Raw genomic sequence first — 23,101 nt, 5'->3', positions numbered from 1 at the left:
ACTGACTGAAGGCTTACTAGATTCAAATTCCTTCCAATTCCTCCTTTTTTTTTCAGTTGCTTCTTCTCTTAACTGTCACTTAGTGTGTGTTTCTAGGGGAGCATGATTACATTGTGTTGTAATCATTTGGCTTGTGTTGTTTGGTCTTGGTCTGTATGCTCAGCTAGACAGAGTTCCCCAAAGTTGTCAATCAGTCTTAAACATCTTTGTGTCCCAAACACAAATGCCTACACCTAACAAGCCTATAATAAATGCTTATTGAGAGAAGAATGAAAGGACTGATGGGGCAGTTGTTATGCCTGACTCACTGATAACGTAAACACCCCTTTAAATGCTGAACAAAGAATAGGCCTTGATTAATACTCCTTTGGCTTTGACTAACTTTCTCTTTTTTAAAAAACCTTCACTTTTTTTTTTTTTTAAGGTACTGCTAGTTGAACAGCTCTTCCACAAAGAGTTCAAACCATTTTTGAAGAAATGGTATCGTGTTATTGGACTAAGTGGTGATACCCAACTGAAAATATCATTTCCAGAAGTTGTCAAGTCCTGTGATATTATTATCAGTACAGCTCAAATCCTTGAAAACTCCCTCTTAAACCTGCAAAATGGAGAAGATGCTGGTGTTCAATTGTCAGGTCAGTTGAAGTGTTTATTTTTTTAAAAAAAATTAATAGTAATATTAATGATAACAAAGGTATTATTAATTTGTATTTGTTAATTAATTTTTAAATGTTTATAAAAATTTACTTTGGTTTAAATGCTCTTTTCTTACTTATGGTTTTATTAAAATCCTTCTACTTCCTGGAGGAAACAAAAAAAGTAAGTTTTTAGTTAGACAATTTTATTCTGCAGAAGAATACCATTATTAAAGCAAGCGCTCACTGGACTTTCCATTTATTCTGACAAGTTCTTTTATTTGCTAGTGAATGTTGTTAGATTTGCTTCTCTTTCCTATAGAATAAAAATATAAACCTTATCTTTTGTGGGGATAGGATGAGAAGGTAGGAGAAAGAAAGGGAAAGAAGTAAAAATACTTTTTAACAACTAAATCCAATGTTAAAAACAAGGCACATTTTTCTCTTTTAAAATAGTGTCATTTTTACTTGATGTAATAAAAATAAAATTCACCAATCTAAAATTAAATATTTTATTAAAAACAAAAGTATAATCCTGAGATTTGATTTGTAGTAAACCAGGGTGTGAATTCCACACCTAACACTTCTTAGTTCTGTAAATTTTCTGAATCTCATCTATTAAAAAAGGAGAATGTGTAACAGGGAGTTTCATGATTAGTATGTATGAACTTCTGTGTGTACAGGTGCTAGTATAGTTGGATTTCCCTCCGGAAAACTGGAAGTGGTCTGCTCTCGTGTCCTGCCCAAGAAAAGGCATCCCCAGGACAGCTCAATTCACTGGTCTAAAGCTATTTCCTTACTGTAGTATGCTGGTGAGGAGAAATTAACTCTTTGAATTTTCTTTTAAGACTTTTCTCTGATTATCATTGATGAATGTCATCACACTAACAAAGAAGAAGTCTACAATAACATCATGAGGCGTTATTTGAAGCAGAAGTTGAAAAACATTAAACTCAAGAAAGAAAACAAATCAGTGATCCCCCTTCCTCAGATACTGGGACTAACAGCTTCACCTGGTGTTGGAGGGGCCAAAAAGCAAGCCAAAGCTGAAGAACACATTTTAAAAGTAAGTCATAATTTTATGTGTAACCAATGAGAGCAAAGCTAAAACAAATGCCACTACCTCTTGATCTTGTTAAATAAGTTTGAGTTCAAGTGCCCTGATCATAAGTTAAGTGAAATCTGTTTGCTTTAGTACAATAAATATACTCAGTCTATGCCTTAATGCATTGCAATAACACAAACAATATCATAAAAATGATGGATAGCAATATAATTAATGGGAAGTTTAGACAAATAGAATGCCTTCTTTTGAACATCCACCCTTATAGTTAAACTTAATGATCTACTTGATATAGAAATATTCATAAACTGTGAAAGTTTTTAGTTGTCACACATAATAAAGTCTTATTCTATGAGTTTCAAAACTGCATGTTTTCTGTCTTTCATATGTGATTCTAGAAATCTAGATAATTCAAATTAAAGGGAAATAGGGATATGAAGATCTTTAAATATGAGCTTATCAGCTGCCCCAAAATGGTAACACCACATACAGTGCTGCTGTTGATCTCGAGTGTTAAATAAATCAGAGTAGCCCAGGAAGTATTTTGGCACCAAGGCAATTGCATTTGAATTTTTTTAAATTGCATTTTAGGTTTTGGGGTACATGTGAAGAACATGCAAGATTGTTGCATAGATACACACGTGGCAGTGTGATTTGCTGCCTTCCTCCCCATCACCTATATGTGGCATTTCTCCCCATGCTATCTCTCCCCAACTGCCCACCCCCGGCTGTCCCTACCCTGTTTCCGCCCAACAGACCCCAGTGTGTAGTGCTCCCCTCCCTGTGCCCATGTGTTCTCATTGTTCAACACCCTCCTATGAGTGAGAACATGAGGTGTTTGTTTTTCTGTTCTTGTGTCAGTTTGCTGAGAATGATGGTTTCCAGGTTCATCTATGTCCCTACAAGGGACGCGAACTCATCATTTTTGATGGCTGCATAATATTCCATGGTGTATATGTGCCACATTTTCCCTGTCCAGGCATTTGAATTTTAAGTCCCTTACTTTAAGTTGAATTCAATAAAAATTATGTATAGTGGACACAACATTCTGAGATGCAATTATGGGCTCCAAAATATAGTTTATTACTAGGATTAAGGGCTAATGTCAAGCTAATAATCCAGGCACATGGCTAAAGATCGCCCAGCTTTTTATTGCCTGCTTTATGTGTAGAAGAAGGTGGTAGTATAATCCATAGATGTTAAGATGACTTTTGATATGCCTGTGTAACATAGTTATCTCAAAATCATTATCTGTCAATGATGGCAAACTGTTATACTCTTTCCATATCACCTTTCCACCTGGAAAATGGAATTTAAGAAATGAAAATAAATACAACATTTTCTCTGGAATTATCCACCAACTTGATTTAGAAGCTCTTTTTCCCTCTATTAGGACAAATGTTATCCATTGTTGGTTAATGAAATCCGTAATGAAACAATGTTAAAATGCTATATTTAGCAAACAGTGCTGTATATTACTTTCATGAAATTTTATGCTATGTATTTATGCTACAATTTAATGCTACATATTTTTTACATGAAAAATAATTCTACACTGAATAAAGTGAAAGGGAAAAATAATTGCATAAATATTGAAAAATGCCTCTTTTTCAGCTATGTGCCAGTCTTGATGCATTTACTATTAAAACTGTTGAAGAAAACCTTGATCAACTGAAAAACCAAATACAGGAGCCATGCAAGAAGTTTGCAATTGCAGATGACACCAGAGAAGTATGGGTTTAATGTTTTATATCTATTTCATTGGCAATACTACCCATTCAGTTGAAAGATGGCAAAACCTATTTTATATTGACCATCTGAACAATATTATTTAAAAATTTTAGCAAACAAATTTCAGGTTTTTTTTTTTAAACTGGTATTTGGCAGCAAAGCACTACAGTGAATTCTCTCCTCCAGTCCTCTTTCAGTTTTCTAATTTACATGAGGAATATCTCATTCATTGTTTGGCTACACATGAGTTATGAGGGTTAGTCGGGGACGATGGGCAGGGGGATGTATAACTAAGCTGGAGGTGTTATGACAGTTCGTTTTAGTCTTTTTCATTTTTCTCGGTGAATTCCAAGATTGATTTTCTGACATTCCAAGGAACCATTTTGTTGCTATCAAATTACATTTGGCAATGATAATGGGAATCCTACCTAATTTGCATACTTGCATATTTACTTTCTTAGGAAAACAGTGCGATGGTAAAGAAGTGAAATATTTACTTTAATGATGCTTTTCTGACGAATTTTTCAGTAATTATAAAAGTAAGCTGAGAGTCAATTTGGGCATTATGGCCAGTAAATTATGTCAATACTTTATTTTTGTAAAATTTAGAAAGGACTACAAATTTTGGTCATATGTACTTTATAATACCACTGGAAATAAGAATGTTGGGATTAAATAATATGAAATATGCATAGTAGATAAAGCAATGCTTGAAATATAGTAGGCACCAAACCAATGTTAGTAACCAGCCTCCATATATCCTTTTTTTAATTCTGAAGAAGACTGCTATCTATTCCAGTTGCATTAGCAGAGATGAATACATTTTATTCACTCTCCCTTTTTACTTATTTGGTTTTACTTGATAGATTTAAATGCACATTTCTACACATAAGGATTTTTAAAACTACATTTCTCAGGATATATTTTTAAAAGTATTTGCCATTTTTTAAACTTACTTAACTTTTTTATATTCTTTGAAGTATAACTTACATACAGAAAAATGCAAATTCATGTGTGTACTGATTGCTGAATTTTCATAAACTGAATACACATATGTAAACAAAATCCAAATCAAGAGACAGCACATTGCCAGTACCCCAAATCTTCTGGTTCCCCTTGCAGTTATTATACCCGAGGGATAGCTACTGTCTTGACTTCCAAAACAAAAAATGAGTTTTCGCTGATTCTGAACTTTATGTAAATGGAATCATATGGCATGCACTCCTTTATTTCTGACTTTTTTTCAGCCTGTACTTCAACTTTTTGATTTAGCAGAAATAATACTGAAAGCAGTTTGACAATGGGTAAATTTCTTAAGTTACATTGTAAGCTTTCTAAATAATGGTGGCATTAAAGCAATATGTGTTTACTAAACTACCTTTGACATACAAGGTTTATATTATTTATTAGCTTTACTTTCGCTAACCTTTTAAGTTGGAGATTCCAGTAGAGGTAACATGGCGTTGGTGTGGGTGTGGCTTGATGACAGACTTAAAAGAGAAGTTGACAAAGGTAAATGTACAGACAAGTGATGGGACACTAACCTGTTACATTGTCTAAACAAAGATTTTGAATCAGATTTATTATAGCCTGGAACTTATTTTAACAAAGATAATTTTATTCCTTTAACAATAAGAATACATGAGAATAAGTGTATACTTTATTTTTAAGGATCCATTTAAAAAGAAACTTCTAGAAATAATGACAAGGATTCAAACTTATTGTCAAATGAGTCCAATGCCAGATTTTGGAACTCAACCCTATGAACAATGGGCCGTTCAAATGGAAAAAAAAAGGTAATTTAGATTTGAACCTAACAGTTTATCCCATGTTTATTCCAAGATTTCAAATGAATATATCATAGATTCCCCAAAAAATTGGAAGCAAATGTAATTCCAAATAGAATTTCTGTGTTCTGTGTAGGGCAAGCATAATAAACATGTTCTAATTCCTTTTCTAAGGAAAGAGATTCCAAAACCATTCAATTTTCTCTTTGTCTCCAGAGTCTTGTATTTATTGTATATTTAAGGTATTGAGATAAATATTAATAGCTCTGTCTCCAAAGGCAAACTCAACTAATATATTTTCATGCCATTTCTCTATGCATCAGCTACATATTTTTGCTAAGGCAGAGCTCAAGCAGCAAGTCAAGGAGTTGGAAAACTTGCCGTTTCAGAGCTCATAACATACTTTGAGCCTAAACTTACCCATTTTAAACCGAAGGTGAAGCCAATTTTGGAGTTAATAACATAAATATATTCAAGTCCATGGCACTATTTTAGGGAGTTTATATGCTTATTATTCAAATTACATAATATGTTTTTTCACAGCTGCAAAAGAAGGAAATCGCAAGGACCGTGTTTGTGCAGAGCATTTGAGGAAGTACAACGAGGCCCTACAAATTAATGACACAATTCGAATGATAGATGCGTATAATCATCTTGAAACTTTCTATAATGAAGAGAAACAAAAGAAGTTTGCAGTCCTAGAAGACGATAGTGATGAGGGTGGTGATGATAAGTATTGTGATCGCCATGAACATAAGGATGATTTAAAGAAACCTTGGAAACTGGATGAAACAGATAGATTTCTCATGACTTTATTTTTTGGTAAGATTCCAAGTAACATGTACTGGTCTCATTCATTTACCTTTTCAGCATGAACCTACTGCTTCTCATAAGCTCTTCAAAAACAGAAATGTCTGAAATCCCACTCAGATTGTAGCTATTTCTAATGATATGACCAGATTAGCTACCAGTTGTATGATCACAGTCAGTCATTTGGTCATTCAGCTTCATTGTCAAGACAATTGTAATGAATTTATTTATTAAACCATCCTAATTGTTAGATACAGCACAAGTTTGTAGATAAGCCATAATTCATGAAATTTTCTATTGTAATTAGTTACATGTTTCACTAATTTAAACTTTAAATCATTTTTAAATTAATTCGTTAAATTTTGATCAACAAAACTATATCTTTTTTGGTGTACAAAATGGTGTTTGATATACATACACATGTGGAATGGCTACATCAAGCTAGGTAACATATCAACTTTAATTATTTCTTAAAGAGAACAATAAAATGTTGAAAAAGCTGGCTGAAAACCCAGAACATGAAAATGAAAAGCTGACCAAATTAAGAAATACCATAATGGAGCAATATACTAGGACTGAAGAATCAGCACGAGGAATAATCTTTACAAAAACATGACAGAGTGCATATGCTCTTTCCCAATGGATTACTGAAAATGAAAAATTTGCTGAAGTAGGAGTCAAAGCCCACCATCTGATTGGAGCTGGACATAGCAGTGGGTTCAAACCCATGACGCAGGTATAAATATCCTTTTGGATCACTTTTCCTTTCTTTTCTCTTCTTTTCTTTTCTTGCAGACAAGGCCTTGCTCTGTCACTCAGGCTGAAGTGCTGTGGCATGATCAAGACTCAGCTCCTAGGCTCAAGCAATCCTCCAGCCCCAGCCTCCCAAGCAGCTGGGACTTTAGGTGCTCACCACCACACCCAGCTAATTTTCTTTTCCTTTCTTTTCTTTTCTTCTTTTCGGTAGAAAAGTTGTCCCACTATGTTTCCCAGGCTTGTCTTAAACTTCTGGGCTCAAGCCATCCTTCTGTCTCTGCCTTCCTAAGTGTTGAGATTACAGGCATGAACCACTGCACTCAGCCTGGACTTCTTTTTTAATGCTGTTATTACTCTTCTCAAATTGTTTTTAGTCTTTTTCTATCAATCCTCTCACAAATGCGTTTACAGGATAAAACACTTGTTTTTGAAATAAAATCTAAGTCTAATTGCAATCAAATTTGTGGTTTTTGAGAGGTTAAGTGTTGCTTTAGGAGTCACTTTTTTCCTGCATAGTTCGAAGAACCTTCTAAGTTAACTTTCCCTTGCAAAAATGAGTGACATGTAAATTTAATAACAAAGTTCAGAAGTGGTTGCAATATAGTATCAAGTATAAAAATTCAAACTCCCACAAAAACATGTGCATTGTAACTAGGACTATGCAAAATATGTTTACATAGAAGGAGACCTATAGGAAAACTTGGAAAAATTAAAGAATTTTATACATTAGAGATTTGGGATTCTGATGAGTAGGTTTTCTGTTCCTTTTTAAGGTGTTTTGTTTTATTTATTTACATACTGCTTAGTGTGGACACAGTAGAAAACATTTAGATAAGAAAAAAGACTTTTGTAGACGTTGCAAGCATGCATGAAGCAATCATGTCTTGTTAGAGTAAAATATTCTTCTGAGTGCTAAAGTCATATTGACCCTGAGTCTTGCTGGACAAATGGATACTTCCTTTCTATTACAGTCATCACTATTCAAGCCAATGGAGTAAATTCTGTTTCAGTGTTTTCTGGAAAAAAAAGTCTTGAAATGGTTTACATAACTCCTTATATATGCTCTTCATGCACTCATGTGAGCATTGCCAATAAAATTAATGCCTGACAAAGCACTGTTTTCCTTGGATAACAAGTTTTCTTCCTTCTTTTTGATGACATGTAGTTTGCTTAACATGTTTTTCCTTTTGTCTTAGCTTCCAGAAAGCTACCAGGCAAAACTCAAGTTCAGTTTCACAGCCTCTGTGTTGATTCTTAGGAGTTCTGTTTTTAAATTTATATTATATTAGCATTAGCATTATGACTTTTACTGTAAAAGGGCTCAGCTTCTCTTTGAAAAAAGGTAGAGTGCAAATGAAAAGCCTATGTTCAAGCTACTTTCTGCTCCTTATTCATTTTCAAACCTAGGGGCTGTATGCCAAAATACAGAACATATTTCCTTCCTTCCCCACTCCTTGCATCCTCCGCTTGTAAACTGGGGTGGACGAATTTTTTAGCAATGGTGTTATGCAGCTACATGATGTGACTTGAAGCTCTGATACTGTCTGGAATTTTGTCATTAAAGTTACTCCGTTGAATTAAGACACAGACATCTTCTGCTAAAATCCAAGGACATGTTTTTATTGGGAGAAGTGAGGACAGGAGGGACATATTTTCAGAGAGGACTCAAGAGAGGCCTTTCTACAGGGTTCTCCTACAGTTAGGAGTCAAATAAGGACTCACACTGCCTCTGAGAAGAAAGGGAGGGGGAAAGAAGAACATACTTTTGGTCTGGCAGCTTTATTTTTGTTTAATGTATGGGGGCAAAAGACAGTGTGGATATGCACCAAATGCCAACTGGACCAACAGCTTTGGTGAGAGTGGTTATGAAAATAAAACTACATTGTCCATCTCAAGCTAGGTTTCTTCTCATTCATTTCTCCCACGTAAGGATGAGAGGCGATATTTTAATTTATTTATATTGACTTTCAAAATTTAGATTGTTTTCATTTGAAAATAGTTTTAATTACAGTTGTATAGCCTCTTATTTTTATTTGTATTATCCCTTTATATAGATAATATATTTACCTCATTCAAAATTAATAAGGCACAAGGCATACCTTTAGACCTGTAGCCTTCCAGCTCGCCTCCCTAGATGAACCCAATGTTTTCATTTTCTCTTGTGCCCTTTCAGGAATATTCCATAGCTTCTCACTCAAATGACTCTTAAAGTGACCAAATGCATATATAGTGTGCATTTTCTCTGTGACCGAAAACAATATGTAAAAGCATCTCTGCATCTTATCCTCTGAATATTAGAGATTCTGAAGTTAATATAATGGGGGGAAAATGTCCATTTTAGCTTCTCATTGTCATATCCTCTTCTCAACTGACAGCTCCTCCTTTCTTCCTCTGGAGTCACCCATCAATTTATTTCCCTGGCATAAAAAAAATGGTCTTTCCACCTCCAGACTGGATGATGGAAATATTTTTGTAATTGTGTGGTAATCCCAGATTGGAAATCAAATGTTGTCTCACCATTATGTCTTTGTTCAATGCCAAAAACAGATGGCAACAAATCCATGTATGATCTAATCCTTTGATTTACACTGACCAGTTGCAATTTATTATTTCTTTTCCTAATTAGAAGATTTTAGTGTGTTTAGCATCACAAAATTTAATTTATTAAAATGTTTCTACAGAATGAACAAAAAGAAGTCATTAGTAAATTTCGCACTGGAAAAATAAATCTGCTTATAGCTACCACAGTGGCAGAAGAAGGTCTGGATATTAAAGAATGTAACATTGTTATCCGTTATGGTCTTGTCACCAATGAAATAGCCATGGTCCAGGTACATTCAAATACCTCTACTTACTACGTTAATTTTTAAATGTGTGTTCCTATTTTAATTGCTTTCTATTAGTTAAACAGCACAAAACATCTCTTTAGTTTTAAAAACAAACCACTTTTCCTGTTAAAAGAGCATTTTTTAAATGCTGTGCACTGTTACCTTTCATATTGCTGTCAATTCATATGATAACCAGATACCTGTTGTATGTTTAAACACCAACTCCTTTTTGGCCGTTTCTGTACCTTAAGGCTTTCCAGGACCGTGACAGTAGCCCCATTTGTAAGCGTCACAAGCAGCCTCCTCATTTCTAGGATGTCTGTGAGCCCCGAGCTGGACCAGGAATCTAAAGTATACTGTACCACAAAGTCTGATTAAGTAACATGCCCAAACCTGAGGGAGCCCTGCTGTTTCTGCATTTTCCTCCCTTATCCTTTCCACTTTTCTGTATGTTTAGAAGATTTTATGTTAAAATGTTGGTGGGGGCAGACTTATAACTGCAAAAGTGAATAAAAGAGTGAGACGTTCTAGTTTTCATTCACATTTCACTTTACTGTTCACCTACCTTTGTTAATGGCATTATTGTAACCTTCTGTTAAGCATGCATAGGTATTATGATGATTAATAGACATACTTTTCTTCCTATAAAATTAACTAAAGGATTTTTTAAATAATTTAAACTGGATCCTTGAATAAAAGGCAAGTCATAGAAGACTAAGGTAACCAGGCTGCCATCAAATTAGAAACTAATTTTATTTCAGGAGTTTATTTGTAAGTCATTGATATACTTAGGCCAAAGCGAGTGGATCACTAGGTCAAGAGATCAAGATTATCCTGGCCAACGTGGTAAAACCCCATCTCTACTAAAAATACAAAAATTAGCTGGGTGTGGTGGTGCACACCTGTAGTCCCAGCTACTAAGGCTGAGGCAGGAGAATCGCTTGAACCCGGGAGGTGGAGGTTGCAGTGAGCCGAGATCGTGCCACTGCACTCCAGCCTGGTGACAGAGCGAGACTCCGTCTCAAAAAAACAAAAACAAAAACCAACAAACCAAAAACTTAGAATGCATTTTTCCTTGAGGATAATTTTATAGTTGGTAGTTAGGCTTCTGGGCCAGGCCACAGAAGTTTCTATTAGTCAAAATATACCTGAATATTACTTTCTTAAAGAGGCTTGTAGAAAGTTGTCACCATGTTAAATATGTTTCCTTGGGAAAATGTGTTAAAAATTCAATGTGGGATGCTAGAAACTGACTTGCCTCCTCACCAGGCTTGCTATAAAGGTCAGAGACACCCCTTCTCTCCATTCATTCCTCCCAGCTTTCTACCATGAAAGAGATTCCTCAGTTCAAGTCATTGATCATGGTTCTTATAGTTTGAGAGAGAAACTCTGGGAGCAAAAAGGCTGGACAGGATGATAAGATGTCATTGAGGCCTAACCATCATCACTCTAGAACACTCTTTCTGTATTAAAGCATATTTTAAGTTTCAAAGAGCTGACTTACAAGGAATGGGTTAATAACTAGCTTATTAACTTTATCCATTTGAAGACTGGCATGCTGAACAACCCAGTATCATTTCATTCTGAGCAATGAATACCATTCCAAGCAAAACCTAGGAGGATTTGTATCAGAGCGTACCCTTTCATTCACTTCGTTTCTTTGTGTTTTCAGGCCCGTGGTCGAGCCAGAGCTGATGAGAGCACCTATGTCCTGGTTGCTCCCAGCAGTTCAGGAGTTATTGAACGTGAGACAGTTAATGATTTCCGAGAGAAGATGATGTATAAAGCTATATGTCATGTTCAAAATATGAAACCAGAGGAGTATGCTCATAAGGTATTGTTGACCGCTTCTGAATTTGATTTTCATTTAAAGATGGCAGCATGTGGTTGCCATTGATACCTCTGTGACTCATTCCCCAGACAAAAATCATGCTGAATTACAAGTTCCTTTTTAATGAACTGTGCTTAATACGGATTCACATGCAGAAAATCAAGATCCATCGTGGGCTGGAAATTATCTGGCAGCCATTGCTTATTCCAGTAAAACCAACCATAAATTTTGATAATATAGATTTAGGCTGACTTGTTCCAGAAAGACTAGTACAACTCACTGATTCAATCCAACATGGTAATTTTGGTTTTATCTAATTTGGTTGTACGAGGACAGTTTTTTAATTTCTGAAATGTAAATGAAATGCCTACTGTGTGCCAGGCAACATTGTAGGAACAGCCAACAGAGGTAAACAAGACACAGAAGACTCCTGCTGCATGAAGTTTATATTCTAGTGTGTTCCTGGTGAGGTCTGGAGGAGAGAAACAGTGAACAAAAATTTAAAGAACAAGAAATATAACATAGAAAAGTACAAGAGAGTTGGAATAGGATGATATGAAACAAGTGACTAGATGGATGTTTTCAATTTGGTGGTTGAGGAAGGTCTCTTAGAGGGAGTGACACTGAAGCTGGATCTGAATAATAAGAAAATACAGAATATGTCACCTAGCTATATCTCAGTTTACTAACACACAGTTATGTGAGTTGTGTGAAAGAATGCAGTGAAGAAAGAATGTATTTCTATAGTATTTCAGGAAATCCCCCATACCACTGAATTAAAGACTGTAACTACTATAATAGCAAACAATCCATTTAGAAGAAAATTCACACCCTTGCATATGGGTGTGAATGTTAGTTTCTTAACATTGGAATTGGCTCTACCTTAAATAGAGTTTCACTAAAGGGATGCTTTCAAATTGGTGTGCATTGCTATTACCAACTCCAAGGTTTCCTGGCCAGGTTTCTACACAAACCTTTATTTTAAAACCCCATTAAATACAAGGCAAAGCAAACATTTTAGAGTATCAGTTCGAACTTTTGTCACCAAATTATGCCACTAGAAAGTTACTGCCTCCCAGTTAATGTCCTAAAAGAATGAATCAAATAGATGTTTACAAAGACTGATGTTTTAAGACTAGCATTTTTGGGATCAACACTAGGACAATCTCTGGAGTTTAAGGGCCAAACTCTTCCAGACATTCCTTAGAATAAGACAGTGTCCCTTTGGGGGCCGCGGAATGGACTATCTTTTTAGGTCTCCTTTGGCCAAGAACCCTGCCCTCCTAAAACTACTTCAGGTAGATGAACTTAGAGCAGGAGTGGCAATGGTGAAGAGGGGCTACATGCCACCTGTAGTCTGTTCAAAGCTTGCAGAAAACATGCTACTGGGAAGATGTCTCCTTTCTTCAGATTTGAGCATCCTTCTCAACACAATCTTCAGCCAACCATCAATGAATGCAGATAATTAACAGATAAAATATTTTTCCATGTCATAAACAGGTTTATACATAACAGAGATTCTTAAAATGAAATCAGACTGCTAGGAACAAGCTGACAATCATAAATGTTTTTCTCTAGCATTGATTCAACTTTTGCCACATTACTGCACGTTATTTGGACTTAGGCTGATTTTAGCTGTGTCTCCTGTATATTTATTATGAGCCCTTTTTTTATTTATTTGCCCCTCTAATTGCTTCAAATTCCTTTACTATTTTAGAGCTGTTTTTTTTTTAGCTTCTTATGTTCTGGTTACAAATCTATACACTTTATTTTTTTTCTGTCTCATTTATACACGTTTCTTAATTCCCACATGTATGCGATCCTGTGATATATTACCTTACCAGCTCACTGAATGGTAAATGTCTTATAAAAGTAACCTATTTAAACTTCCAGGGAAAAATATTCCAATATATTATTTTGCTATTAATTACATAAGAAATTAATCTTGGTACTTGTCTGATTAATCTATTATATAGACTCCAAGCTTGCTTGCAAGGGTTTAATCTCTTTTCTGTGCTATATATGGCTCCCTTGAAGGGAGATCTAAAATGTAGAGTTAGGAGCCAAAGAGATGGGCTTTGTTCATTAGCACCGATGACTTACTTTTCTGAAAGCTTCCCCTCAGTCTTAAAGAAAATAGTTACTTCCTCAATTATTTAATATAAATATATCATCTATGAGAAGTCAGTTTGGAGGTAAATTATTCAAGAACCAGATTTTTTACTGTGAAGTTGGGTCGTTATAAACACTGATCAGTCCCTATGTCAAGTTTCATATGTTAAATAAACTAGATTTTTTCTGTTATGAAATAAGTGCTGCTGCTACTCACAGGGCCTAGAATAAAGGTGTCTCTGGGCATATTCTCTCACGTAAGGAACCTAGGCAGTGTTCGCTCCATGATGTTATGAGGAATCCAGGCTTTTGTTAGTTTGTCTGTTTGAGTTGAAGTCTCGCTCTGTTGCCAGGCTGGAGTGCAGCGGCGCTATCTCGGCTCACTGAAACCTCCGCCTGCTAGGTTCAAGCGATTCTCCTGCCTCAGCCTCCCGAGTAGCTGGGATTACAGGCACATGCCACTACACCCAGCTACTTTTTGTATTTTTAGTAAAGAAGGGGTTTTACCATATTGGCCAGGATAGTCTCTATCTCTTGACCTCATGATCTGCTGGTCTCAGCCTCCCAAAGTGCAGGAATGCAGGCCTTTTCTCTCTCTTTTATGCCATTATAGAATTGGGCTTTCATTCTCAAGGTCAAAGATGGCTTTTAGAATTTTAGCTGCCACATCTTTATTCTAGGCAGGGAGTAAGAAGAAAATGGAAAGGGCAAAAAGTACACATGCCAGCTATCAAATTTTTAAGAAGATTTTCTGAAAATTCCACTCAACAGCTTTTTACATGTCATTGACTGCTGGTTTGGAAATGTAGTCATTTAGCTAGCATATTTCCACCCAGAATAAAATTATGGTCTGTTCTTAGGAAAAATGGATACTGAGTGCGAAACTAGCAGTTTCTACCACAAATGTGTAAAGAGTAGACTGATTAAGATGGTGAAGGGTCTGAAAATTATAAAGCATGAAAAAAGATTAAAGGGATTTGGGTGCTTAGCATGGGTTAGAGAAGATGTTCATAATGTAATAACAGTGTTTAGTAAAGAGATTTCACGCGGAAGAAAGTTTAGACCTATTTTATGGAACAGAATTAAAACAAAGGGGTAGGATGGGCACAGTGGCTCGTGCCTGTAACCCCAGCACTTTGAAAGGCGGAGACAGTTGAATCACTGAGATCAAAAGTTTGAGACCAACTTAGGCAACATGGCACAACTTCATCTCTACTAAAAACACGAAAATTAGCTGGGTGTGGTGGCGGGCACCTGTAATCCTAGATACTCAGGAGGCTGAGGCAGAAGAATTGCTTGCATCCAGGAGATGGAGATTTCCGTGAGCTGAGATAGTGTGACCACACTCCAGCCTGAGCAACAGAGCAAGACTCCATCCTAAATAAATAAATAAACAAATAAATCAAATAAAACAAATGGGTGGGCTAGATAGAGAATTTTTGTTGAGTATTGCTAAGGATTTTCTCACAATAGAACTTTTCTGAAATGAAATGGGCTACTTTTTGAACACCTGAAGGTTCCACATTTTCACGGTTACATGAGATGATTATATACTAAATTCTTAGGGGGATCACTACCTCATTATTTTTATCTCCTAGACCATGAGCTAAGTGTGTATTTTCACAACTAAGACCTCTAAGTTTCAGGAGACTTACTTCTATGAAACTGTGAAAAAAGAAAACAAACCTAAAACCACTAACTCTTCCTTTCTCTGTGCAGATTTTGGAATTACAGATGCAAAGTATAATGGAAAATAAAATGAAAATCAAGAGACGTATTGCCAAGCAGTACAAGGAGGACCCATCACTAATAACTCTCCTTTGCAGAAACTGCAGTGTACTAGCTTGTTCTGGGGAAGACATCCATGTAATTGAGAAGATGCATCATGTCAATGTGACTCCAGCATTCAAGTGAGTCCAGAAAGAACCATTTCAAAATTTTTTCTACCAGGGGTGAAGCAGGTTGCATTGTAAATGTTCTTTCAAAATAGTGCAAATGAGAATTTACAACTTTCCCTCCTTTATCCCCTCAATTATATCCCTATTTCAAATGTCTATTTTTTTAAGTAAACTGCACTGGGGCAGGAAAGGAGAAGTGTAAGAACCAAAGCCATTTTGATCCAAGGCACATATTTTTGTATGCTCATCATTTGTTCTCGAATTTCTGAACAACTAAAGTCAAGTTAATATAACCAACAAACTTGAAAGAAGTTACAAAAGGTAACGTGCCCTTTGAGAGAGATGTGTAGAAGAGAAAGGTTGCCTGCGTTGCCATAACAAGCCTGGGAAGCAGGAGGGAAGGAAGGAATGCCATGTAGAATAACACATGCATGTGGATGAGCTTCAGGTCCAACAACCCATGAACAAAAAACCCATTGGTATTTTGTCAGTTCTCTGTGATGATTTTTCTTCCCCTTTGATACTTATAGGGAACTCTACATTGTGAGAGAAAACAAAGCACTGCAAAAGAAGTTTGCCGACTATCAAACAAATGGTGAAATTATCTGCAAATGTGGCCAGGTGAGTCAATTGCTGTGGACCTGATTTTGCTTTAGCCAAAAGGAATGTTTAATTGCATGTGCATTTAATTTTCCTCTTGCTTTCTCTTTTATTTTCCAGGCTTGGGGAACAATGATGGTCCACAAAGGCTTAGATTTGCCTTGTCTCTTAATAAGAAATTTTGTAGTGGATTTCAAAAATAATTCAACAAAAGAACAATACAAAAAGTGGATTGATTTACCCATCACATTTCCCGATCTTGACTATGCAGAACACTGTTTATTTAGTGATGAGGATTAGCACTTGATTCAAGATTCTATTTAAATACTATCAATTAAACATTTAATATGATTTTGATTAATGTATTCATTATGCTACAGAGCTGACATAAGAATCAATAAAATGATTGTTTTACTCTGAATAGAGCTCTTTTTAGGAACATATTATGCATTATCCATCTTGTTGGTGGGCAGGGGTAAGAAAAAATTTACCAATAATTCTCATTAGTGTGGAGCATTGTAGTCCTGTTGAAAGAATGATGGAGTACAAATGAGAATTCAAGGTACCAATCTCAGGTCTGTCACTAATTGTCAGAATGAAATTAGGCAAATCAGTTGATCTTCCTGAACCAGTCCCCTTATCGATGAAATGGTCATAATATTCTCTGTTTTTGCTTTTTATTAATTTTTTATTGCTGTATAACAAATTACCACAAATTTAGCAGCTTAAAACAACACTTATTAATTATAATGCATGTCCTATTGATTAGAAGGGCAGGGTTCTCTGCTCAGGGTCTCACAAAATTGAAATCGAGGTGTTATCCCGACAGTCTTCTCATCTGGAGGCACAGAGGAAAGAATCCACTTTCAAGTTCATTCAGAGTTTCGGCAGAGTTTGCTTGCTTGCAGCTGACTAGGGTGGCTGTTTTGCTGTCTGTCCACTGAGGATTGCTCTCAGCTCCAGCAACGCCCCTACCACATGGCATACTCAAGTCTCTTTCACAGCACAGATATTTGCTTCTTCACTGCCAAGAGAAGAATCTCTCTCTCAAGTCTGCTCAGATGGAGTCTTAGATAGGTTAACTGTAAACATAGAAGTGACGGTCTGGTTATATCCATAGGTCCTGCCCACACTCACTGAAAGGATATTATTTAGGGAATCACTCCAGCAGTAGAAATCATGGGGATCATCTTAGAGCTTTGCCTCCCATGTCACTTCCCCAGTCTTTGCAACTAAATGATGTCATAGGAAAGCACTTTAAAAGCTATGAAGTACCATTAAAGACTGGTTAAGGAGCAGCATCAAGTAGCTTAAGGCTTCCTTCCTAGGCCTTCCCTTCAGGGACATAATACTATGCTGCAGAACTACTACATAGTAGTGGCTAAATTCAGGCTGACCATTAATTCCAACAAGATCACCCATGTCCCTGGACAGCTGTTCACCTCCCACTCTAGGATCAGTTAGCAGGGAGTAGATACTGGGTGTTATTGGAGAATAAAGAGAAAAATGTCTGCCTCTGCCCCTCCCAGAACACCACACACAATTCTCCCAGGAGAAAGGCAGCCTCTTTTGAAAAGGAAGAGCCTCATTATTCAGACAGAGCCACAAATGACCATTTTAACCAAAACTTAGCAAGTCTCACAGATGGCTTGCTCCAAGGGAACAGTTACCTCCTGTGACTAAGGAGAAACAAAATGTTGGAGGGTGTGAAAAGAACATTCCTCTACAGTTTTGATGGATTAATTGAGTTGATATTACAGTAGTTTTGAATTTTTTCTTGATAATGCCTAAGCAGAGATGAATATTAACCAATCAGATCTCTTGGGTATACAGGAGGACAAAAGAAGACACACATAATTGATGGTTTTCTTAAAATACTTTTTAAAACTCCAGCTGACTCCATTTAAAGTATTGCTGTCTTCTAGAATGTTTTGGAAACTATGCAAGAAACCAAATGCATAAAATAGCTAAATGTACTACTGTAACATATGTAGACTGTTTTTGAGGTGTCAACAAATATCAGGTTTTTTCATCTATGTTTTTCAGTAACTTTTTTCAATTAAAAAAGTGTTATTTCTACTTTAAAGTTTTAAAATACATGTTTCAAATAGTGTGAAACTTAATATGTGATGGTACCTGAAAACTTGAACTGTGGTGCATATGTTTCATTCAAAAACTAACGATGACTATTGTAGCATTTCAGTTGATTGTTACTGAACAGTTCAATATTCATGATATGTTACGGTCACTTACAAAATATGTTAGATATCAGCCTGTGAGTTAGAATGCCTGAGTTTTAGTCTCCATAAGACCTTCTGCCAGGTGCGGTGTCTCACGCCTGTAACCCCAGCACTTTGGAAGGCTGAGATGGATGGATCACTTGAGGTCGGGAGTTTGACACCAGCCTAGCCAAATGGTGAAACATCGTCTCTACTAGAAATACAAAAATTAGTGGTAGCTGGCACCTGTAATCCCAGCTACTAAGGAGGCTGAGGCAGGAGAATCGCTTGAATCCTGGAGGCAGAGGTTGCGGTGAACTGAGATTGCACCACTGCACTCCAGCCTGAGCTAAAAAGGGAGACTCTGCCACAAAATTAACAAAAAAAAAAAAAAAAAAAAAACCTTCAACCAGTAGGTAACTTTGAACAACCTTAGTTCACAGTGTTATCTCCCCTGGAAAATGAGTGGTTGGATTAGATAATGTCAAAAGTCCCTTACAACTATAGCATCCTCATAGTCCATGCTTCTGGCTTGCTTTTTGCTTTCATTTTAAGACTTTGTCCAATTACTTGTGGTAATATCAACCGTGGACTAAATACATGCTCAGAACATTACATATTGAAATGTAGCTCATGTATGTTAAAAGAAATTATAAGGATCTCATAGAACAGGTACACTGTCTGGAGTCATGTGTTTTCAGCAGTTTCAAAAGGCCCAAAAGTATCAGGAAATTATAGAACAAGCATTTTCAAGACAACAGATTATTGGCATACCTGGAGGAAAAGAAATATAAAGCATAATCCTAAAGGTTTGGTATCATTTCAGACCATATGAAATTAAAATACAGTAACTTAGAGTTTACATAAATATCTTGAATGCAAGGCATCAATTATGGCAAAACAAACATAAATAAGAAATGGTTTTCCAAAGAGTGATTAATTAGTGCATGTCACAAGTAATTGTTGAAAGTGAATAATGCTATAGATTCCTCTCTGCAGTCTAATAGTCCCTGCAGCAGAGTTTTATGCCTTAGAGAAAAGAATTCTGGTGTTTTCAATTCAATTGACCATAAAACCTAAGAGGATTGGAGTTTCTCTTACCATTGTTGCTTTTAAGATTTAAGAGACTCAAACATGTATGTGCCAATGGGGAAGAATAAGAGAGTGATAAAACATTAGCATTGTACAACTCCAAAGTAAACTGCTTATTGGTACATTCTACCAAATGCTCTTGCTACAGTCTTTTCTGGTCTCCCTTATCCTTTCTTAAATGAGTACCGCTGCACATGATTAGAAGTTGTTCTTTGCCAACTCTTCAGCATATATCCTTTATGGTCTTCAAACACAAAACCCAAATGTCACTTCCCAGAATCTAACATGGTTCACATTTTCAAAACTGGAATAGAGAGAAATGTATGGAAGGTATCACTCACTCCTCCTGAGCATGATAAAATGCTCACTTCCAAAATCTGGCTCACAATTATGTGAGTCATAACAATAAACAAGAAAATTATTATATTTTCTTCTAAGACTTAAGAAGTTAATTTGAAACTTCTGCCTTCTTCAGTTTGTGCATTTCTCCTTAGTTAATCTTACTAGGTATATGATTTTATGTATTTTATAAGAACAGCCCTTTTATTGGCACAGTGTAGAATGAGACAAACTTGAGTTTGGATCCTCACTGGCTTTGTGACTTGGGCAAGCCATTTAATTTCTTTGAGACCATAGGGAACTATAATAATATCAACCTTGAGGGACTATAATGAAAAATTGGATATTTCATGGAACATATTTAGTTGTTGTCACCTCGTAGGATTTAATGTATAGAATGTAAGAGCAGGAGTTGCCAGAAGAGTATCAGCAGTTGTAGTAGCCTCAGCTGTAGGCATAGCATAGTGAATTTTAGATCTATGTTTAACATTTAAGGAGAACATAAACAAGATTGGAATCCTCTCATATTCATCAATGGTTAGCTCAAAAGACTCATCCCAAAAAGTAAGGAGTATCTCTAATGAAACCTGGTTGCTATGAATATGCTATTCAGTGTGTCTGGGGGACAATTTAATGATCAGATCTTCTATGGACATAACAAAAAGATACATAATATCAATACTTATTCATGAAGTGACTATATTACTTAACAAGGTCTGTTTTAAAGACAGAATTTTGATAAGATCCTATCTTCACCTTCAAGAAAATATAATAGTGCTATTGTACTGGCCAGTCATACACAGCATGAAAAACAGACAGAGAGAAAAATTAGGTTGCAGCATGTCAACAGTAATTTTTGTCCAGCACAAGTGATGATTGTCTTATATTTGTTTTTAAATCCCTAAACATTTTTCTCAAGTCATAGGTTACAAAATATTTTTTAAAAGCATTGCAGATATACTTTATAATAATTTTCAGAATTTTTTCACACAGAGTATACCAGATCCTTCTTATATGAAATCAATCATTCCATAAGCATCTCACTTAAAAGTGAGGTGTCAAATGTGCTGAGCCTTATTTATTAGTTCATAACTTTTAAATCCAAGTTAAAGCCCAGATGCTAGATGGGGCTATAGGAAGACTATTTTTAGAAAGTAATACTTAAACGTATAGCTGCTAGAATAACTTTGGGCCACTACTTAAATATGAAGTATATTAGTTTTTTCCATACTAACTTCAAAAACGGGCAGCAACAAGAAGAAAAATGTGTGATTAGTTCAGTTACATATATAAAACAGTATTGAACCAAAAATGAGCATTTTTTCATTTTAACTGTCTCTTTCAAACCCTGGCTTCTGCTTTTCTTTATGAGCTTGTGTCTTATTGTAGACACATAGGATCAATGGACTGCCAGATGTTTAGGGCTTTCATTTTGCATCCCTAACAGGCCATGAAATGATCTTATAATTCATCAAGCTATGAGAATTTGTAAAATACTAAAATGGTCAAAACAACCAATTTGGAGTTATCTTGGACTCCTTTGCCTACCTGAGATCAGTATTACCATTTACTATAATTTTCTGAAGATTTCTCTTGACAAGTGAATCCCAGTTTTTTATCTAAAACATTGATGTTTTTCTGGTTAATTACACTAGTTTTATTCTGTCTATTGAAAGCCACTAACCTCATAGAGAAAAATAAGTTAAGATGCAATAAACTTTGTAATACACAATTGGTTAGTATTTTTAAAAAATTTTTGTGGGTACATAGTAGGTGTATATATGTATGGGTTACATGAGATACTTTAATACAGGCATGTAATGGATAATATCCGTGTTTTATTTTTATCACTTGTTTATTTTGACATAAATTGCAAAAAAAAACTATAATAAACATTTTTAAATGTTGCCTTCCATGTAAAATATGCTGCATGTAAAAAAGGAAAAAGAAGAGAAAATGAAGGGAGAAAGGCAATAATAAATAGAAACAAAATCAAATAAGAGGAAAATGATGAAAAAAAATTACCCATATTAAAACATATAAAAAAAGAGATGAGAAGGGAAGTAGGAAAAATAAATTTATCTGTGCAAGATACATACATTAAATAATGGCCAACTTTTTAATTCATTTATCAGATATTTTAAAGGTCTACTATTTGTAAGAAACTGTGTTTTAGCCACAGAGAATAGTGAGTATAATAAGGATCTTGTCCACCTTGCTTTCAGGATTTGCTTACAGAGATTATCCATGTTCTTATGTATCAATAGTATATGGAAGACACTGATTAATGCCATAAGAGAGGAGAAGGAGAGATTTATTTTCAACAGGAAGAGAATAAAGAAGATCACACTGGGTTGTGAAATGTCTAGAAGATTTCTCAAAGTCCTTTTGGGGACTGTTCCATCTTAGGGGTGACAATGTCAAGGATAGATGTTGTAAGGATAAGAAAAATGTGGAACACATGACAACCCATAAAAGATACTTGTATGGATTTATGGATTAACATCATAAATATTGTTATGATAATTACCATTTAGAAAAGCAAAAGTCATTTTGACTATGTTCAAAATAAAATATACTTGCTTTAAAGTATATAATTTAAGATAATTTTGTCGGTGTCATCAGTGTGTAGATAAAATAATGTTTCATTTCAAAGATACTACCAAACTTCATTTTTCTAAGTAATTCTACAGAAGTCGAGCTAATATCCATAAGATTCAACTTCAATGTATGTGATTGAGAACGAAATAAACTAACGAATAAAATGGTAAGTTCTGATCTAACGGTTCTGGAACAGGTCAGGATTATCTGAATGGAGCTAAAGATGGGAGAAAAACTGTGAGATCCCTGTGCCCTGATCACATGCATCCTGTTAAAAAAGATGCCTGGAGACCCTATTTTCCCAACATTCTTTTAGACAAAGGACTAAGTAACAACTCCAGTAGAGTCATCTTCTGGCCCAGGTAAGGTCATAACCATTCTGAGAAAAAGAATACCCAGATAATCATAGTTTGCTCTGAAGCCAGAGTGGCAGATGAAGTGATGGGGAGTTGGTGGCATGTACATCTTTGTTCACAGCATCCAATGATTAGTGCTTAATTTGATTAAACTGTGTGATTAGGCTATGGAAGAGTGACTCATATCAAGTTAGCCTAGTAGGTATTCTTCAACAAAGGATGAATTGGGAAGTGAGGAAATGCATGTAATAACTTTACATCTTTAAATGGGCATTGTTAAAAAAAAAAAAAAGGGACAGGGATGGGGATAAAATTTTGAAAAGAGGTTCAAAGTTTCAAGCCCTGTTTGTGAGCTGAGCAGTTGGAGTAGGTAAACAAGGAGAAACTTAAGACGAAAAAGGGAGAGGAAGAATTAAGTGTTGACACAAGATGCCTGGGGAGAT

The 23,101-nt window shown here is 35.6% G+C and overlaps 2 protein-coding genes across 2 annotated transcripts in view; both read left to right on the top strand.

Annotated features, from left to right (window-relative positions):
- IFIH1 (interferon induced with helicase C domain 1) overlaps positions 1 to 16,470 on the top strand; it is a 52,672-nt gene extending 36,202 nt beyond the window's left edge. Inside the window, 11 exon segments of the mRNA XM_032286562.1 lie at positions 425 to 635; positions 1,484 to 1,701; positions 3,313 to 3,429; positions 5,101 to 5,222; positions 5,758 to 6,038; positions 6,503 to 6,762; positions 9,464 to 9,613; positions 11,283 to 11,444; positions 15,273 to 15,463; positions 15,982 to 16,072; positions 16,172 to 16,470. Of these exon segments, the coding sequence (XP_032142453.1) occupies positions 425 to 635; positions 1,484 to 1,701; positions 3,313 to 3,429; positions 5,101 to 5,222; positions 5,758 to 6,038; positions 6,503 to 6,762; positions 9,464 to 9,613; positions 11,283 to 11,444; positions 15,273 to 15,463; positions 15,982 to 16,072; positions 16,172 to 16,351 (1,983 nt within the window). The 3' untranslated portion in view covers positions 16,352 to 16,470.
- A 2,139-nt stretch (positions 16,471 to 18,609) lies between these two features.
- FAP (fibroblast activation protein alpha) overlaps positions 18,610 to 23,101 on the top strand; it is a 94,951-nt gene continuing 90,459 nt past the window's right edge. Inside the window, exon 1 of the mRNA XM_032286557.1 lies at positions 18,610 to 22,664. The gene's annotated coding sequence lies outside the window, so the exon portion shown is untranslated. The remainder of the gene's footprint in view (positions 22,665 to 23,101) is intronic.

Source organism: Sapajus apella, unplaced genomic scaffold, assembly GCF_009761245.1.
Source record: "Sapajus apella isolate SASKATOON/1434 unplaced genomic scaffold, GSC_monkey_1.0 scaffold18, whole genome shotgun sequence".
In the NCBI taxonomy this organism is placed as follows: domain Eukaryota; kingdom Metazoa; phylum Chordata; class Mammalia; order Primates; family Cebidae; genus Sapajus; species Sapajus apella.
This window is presented reverse-complemented; position numbering and strand designations above follow the sequence as displayed.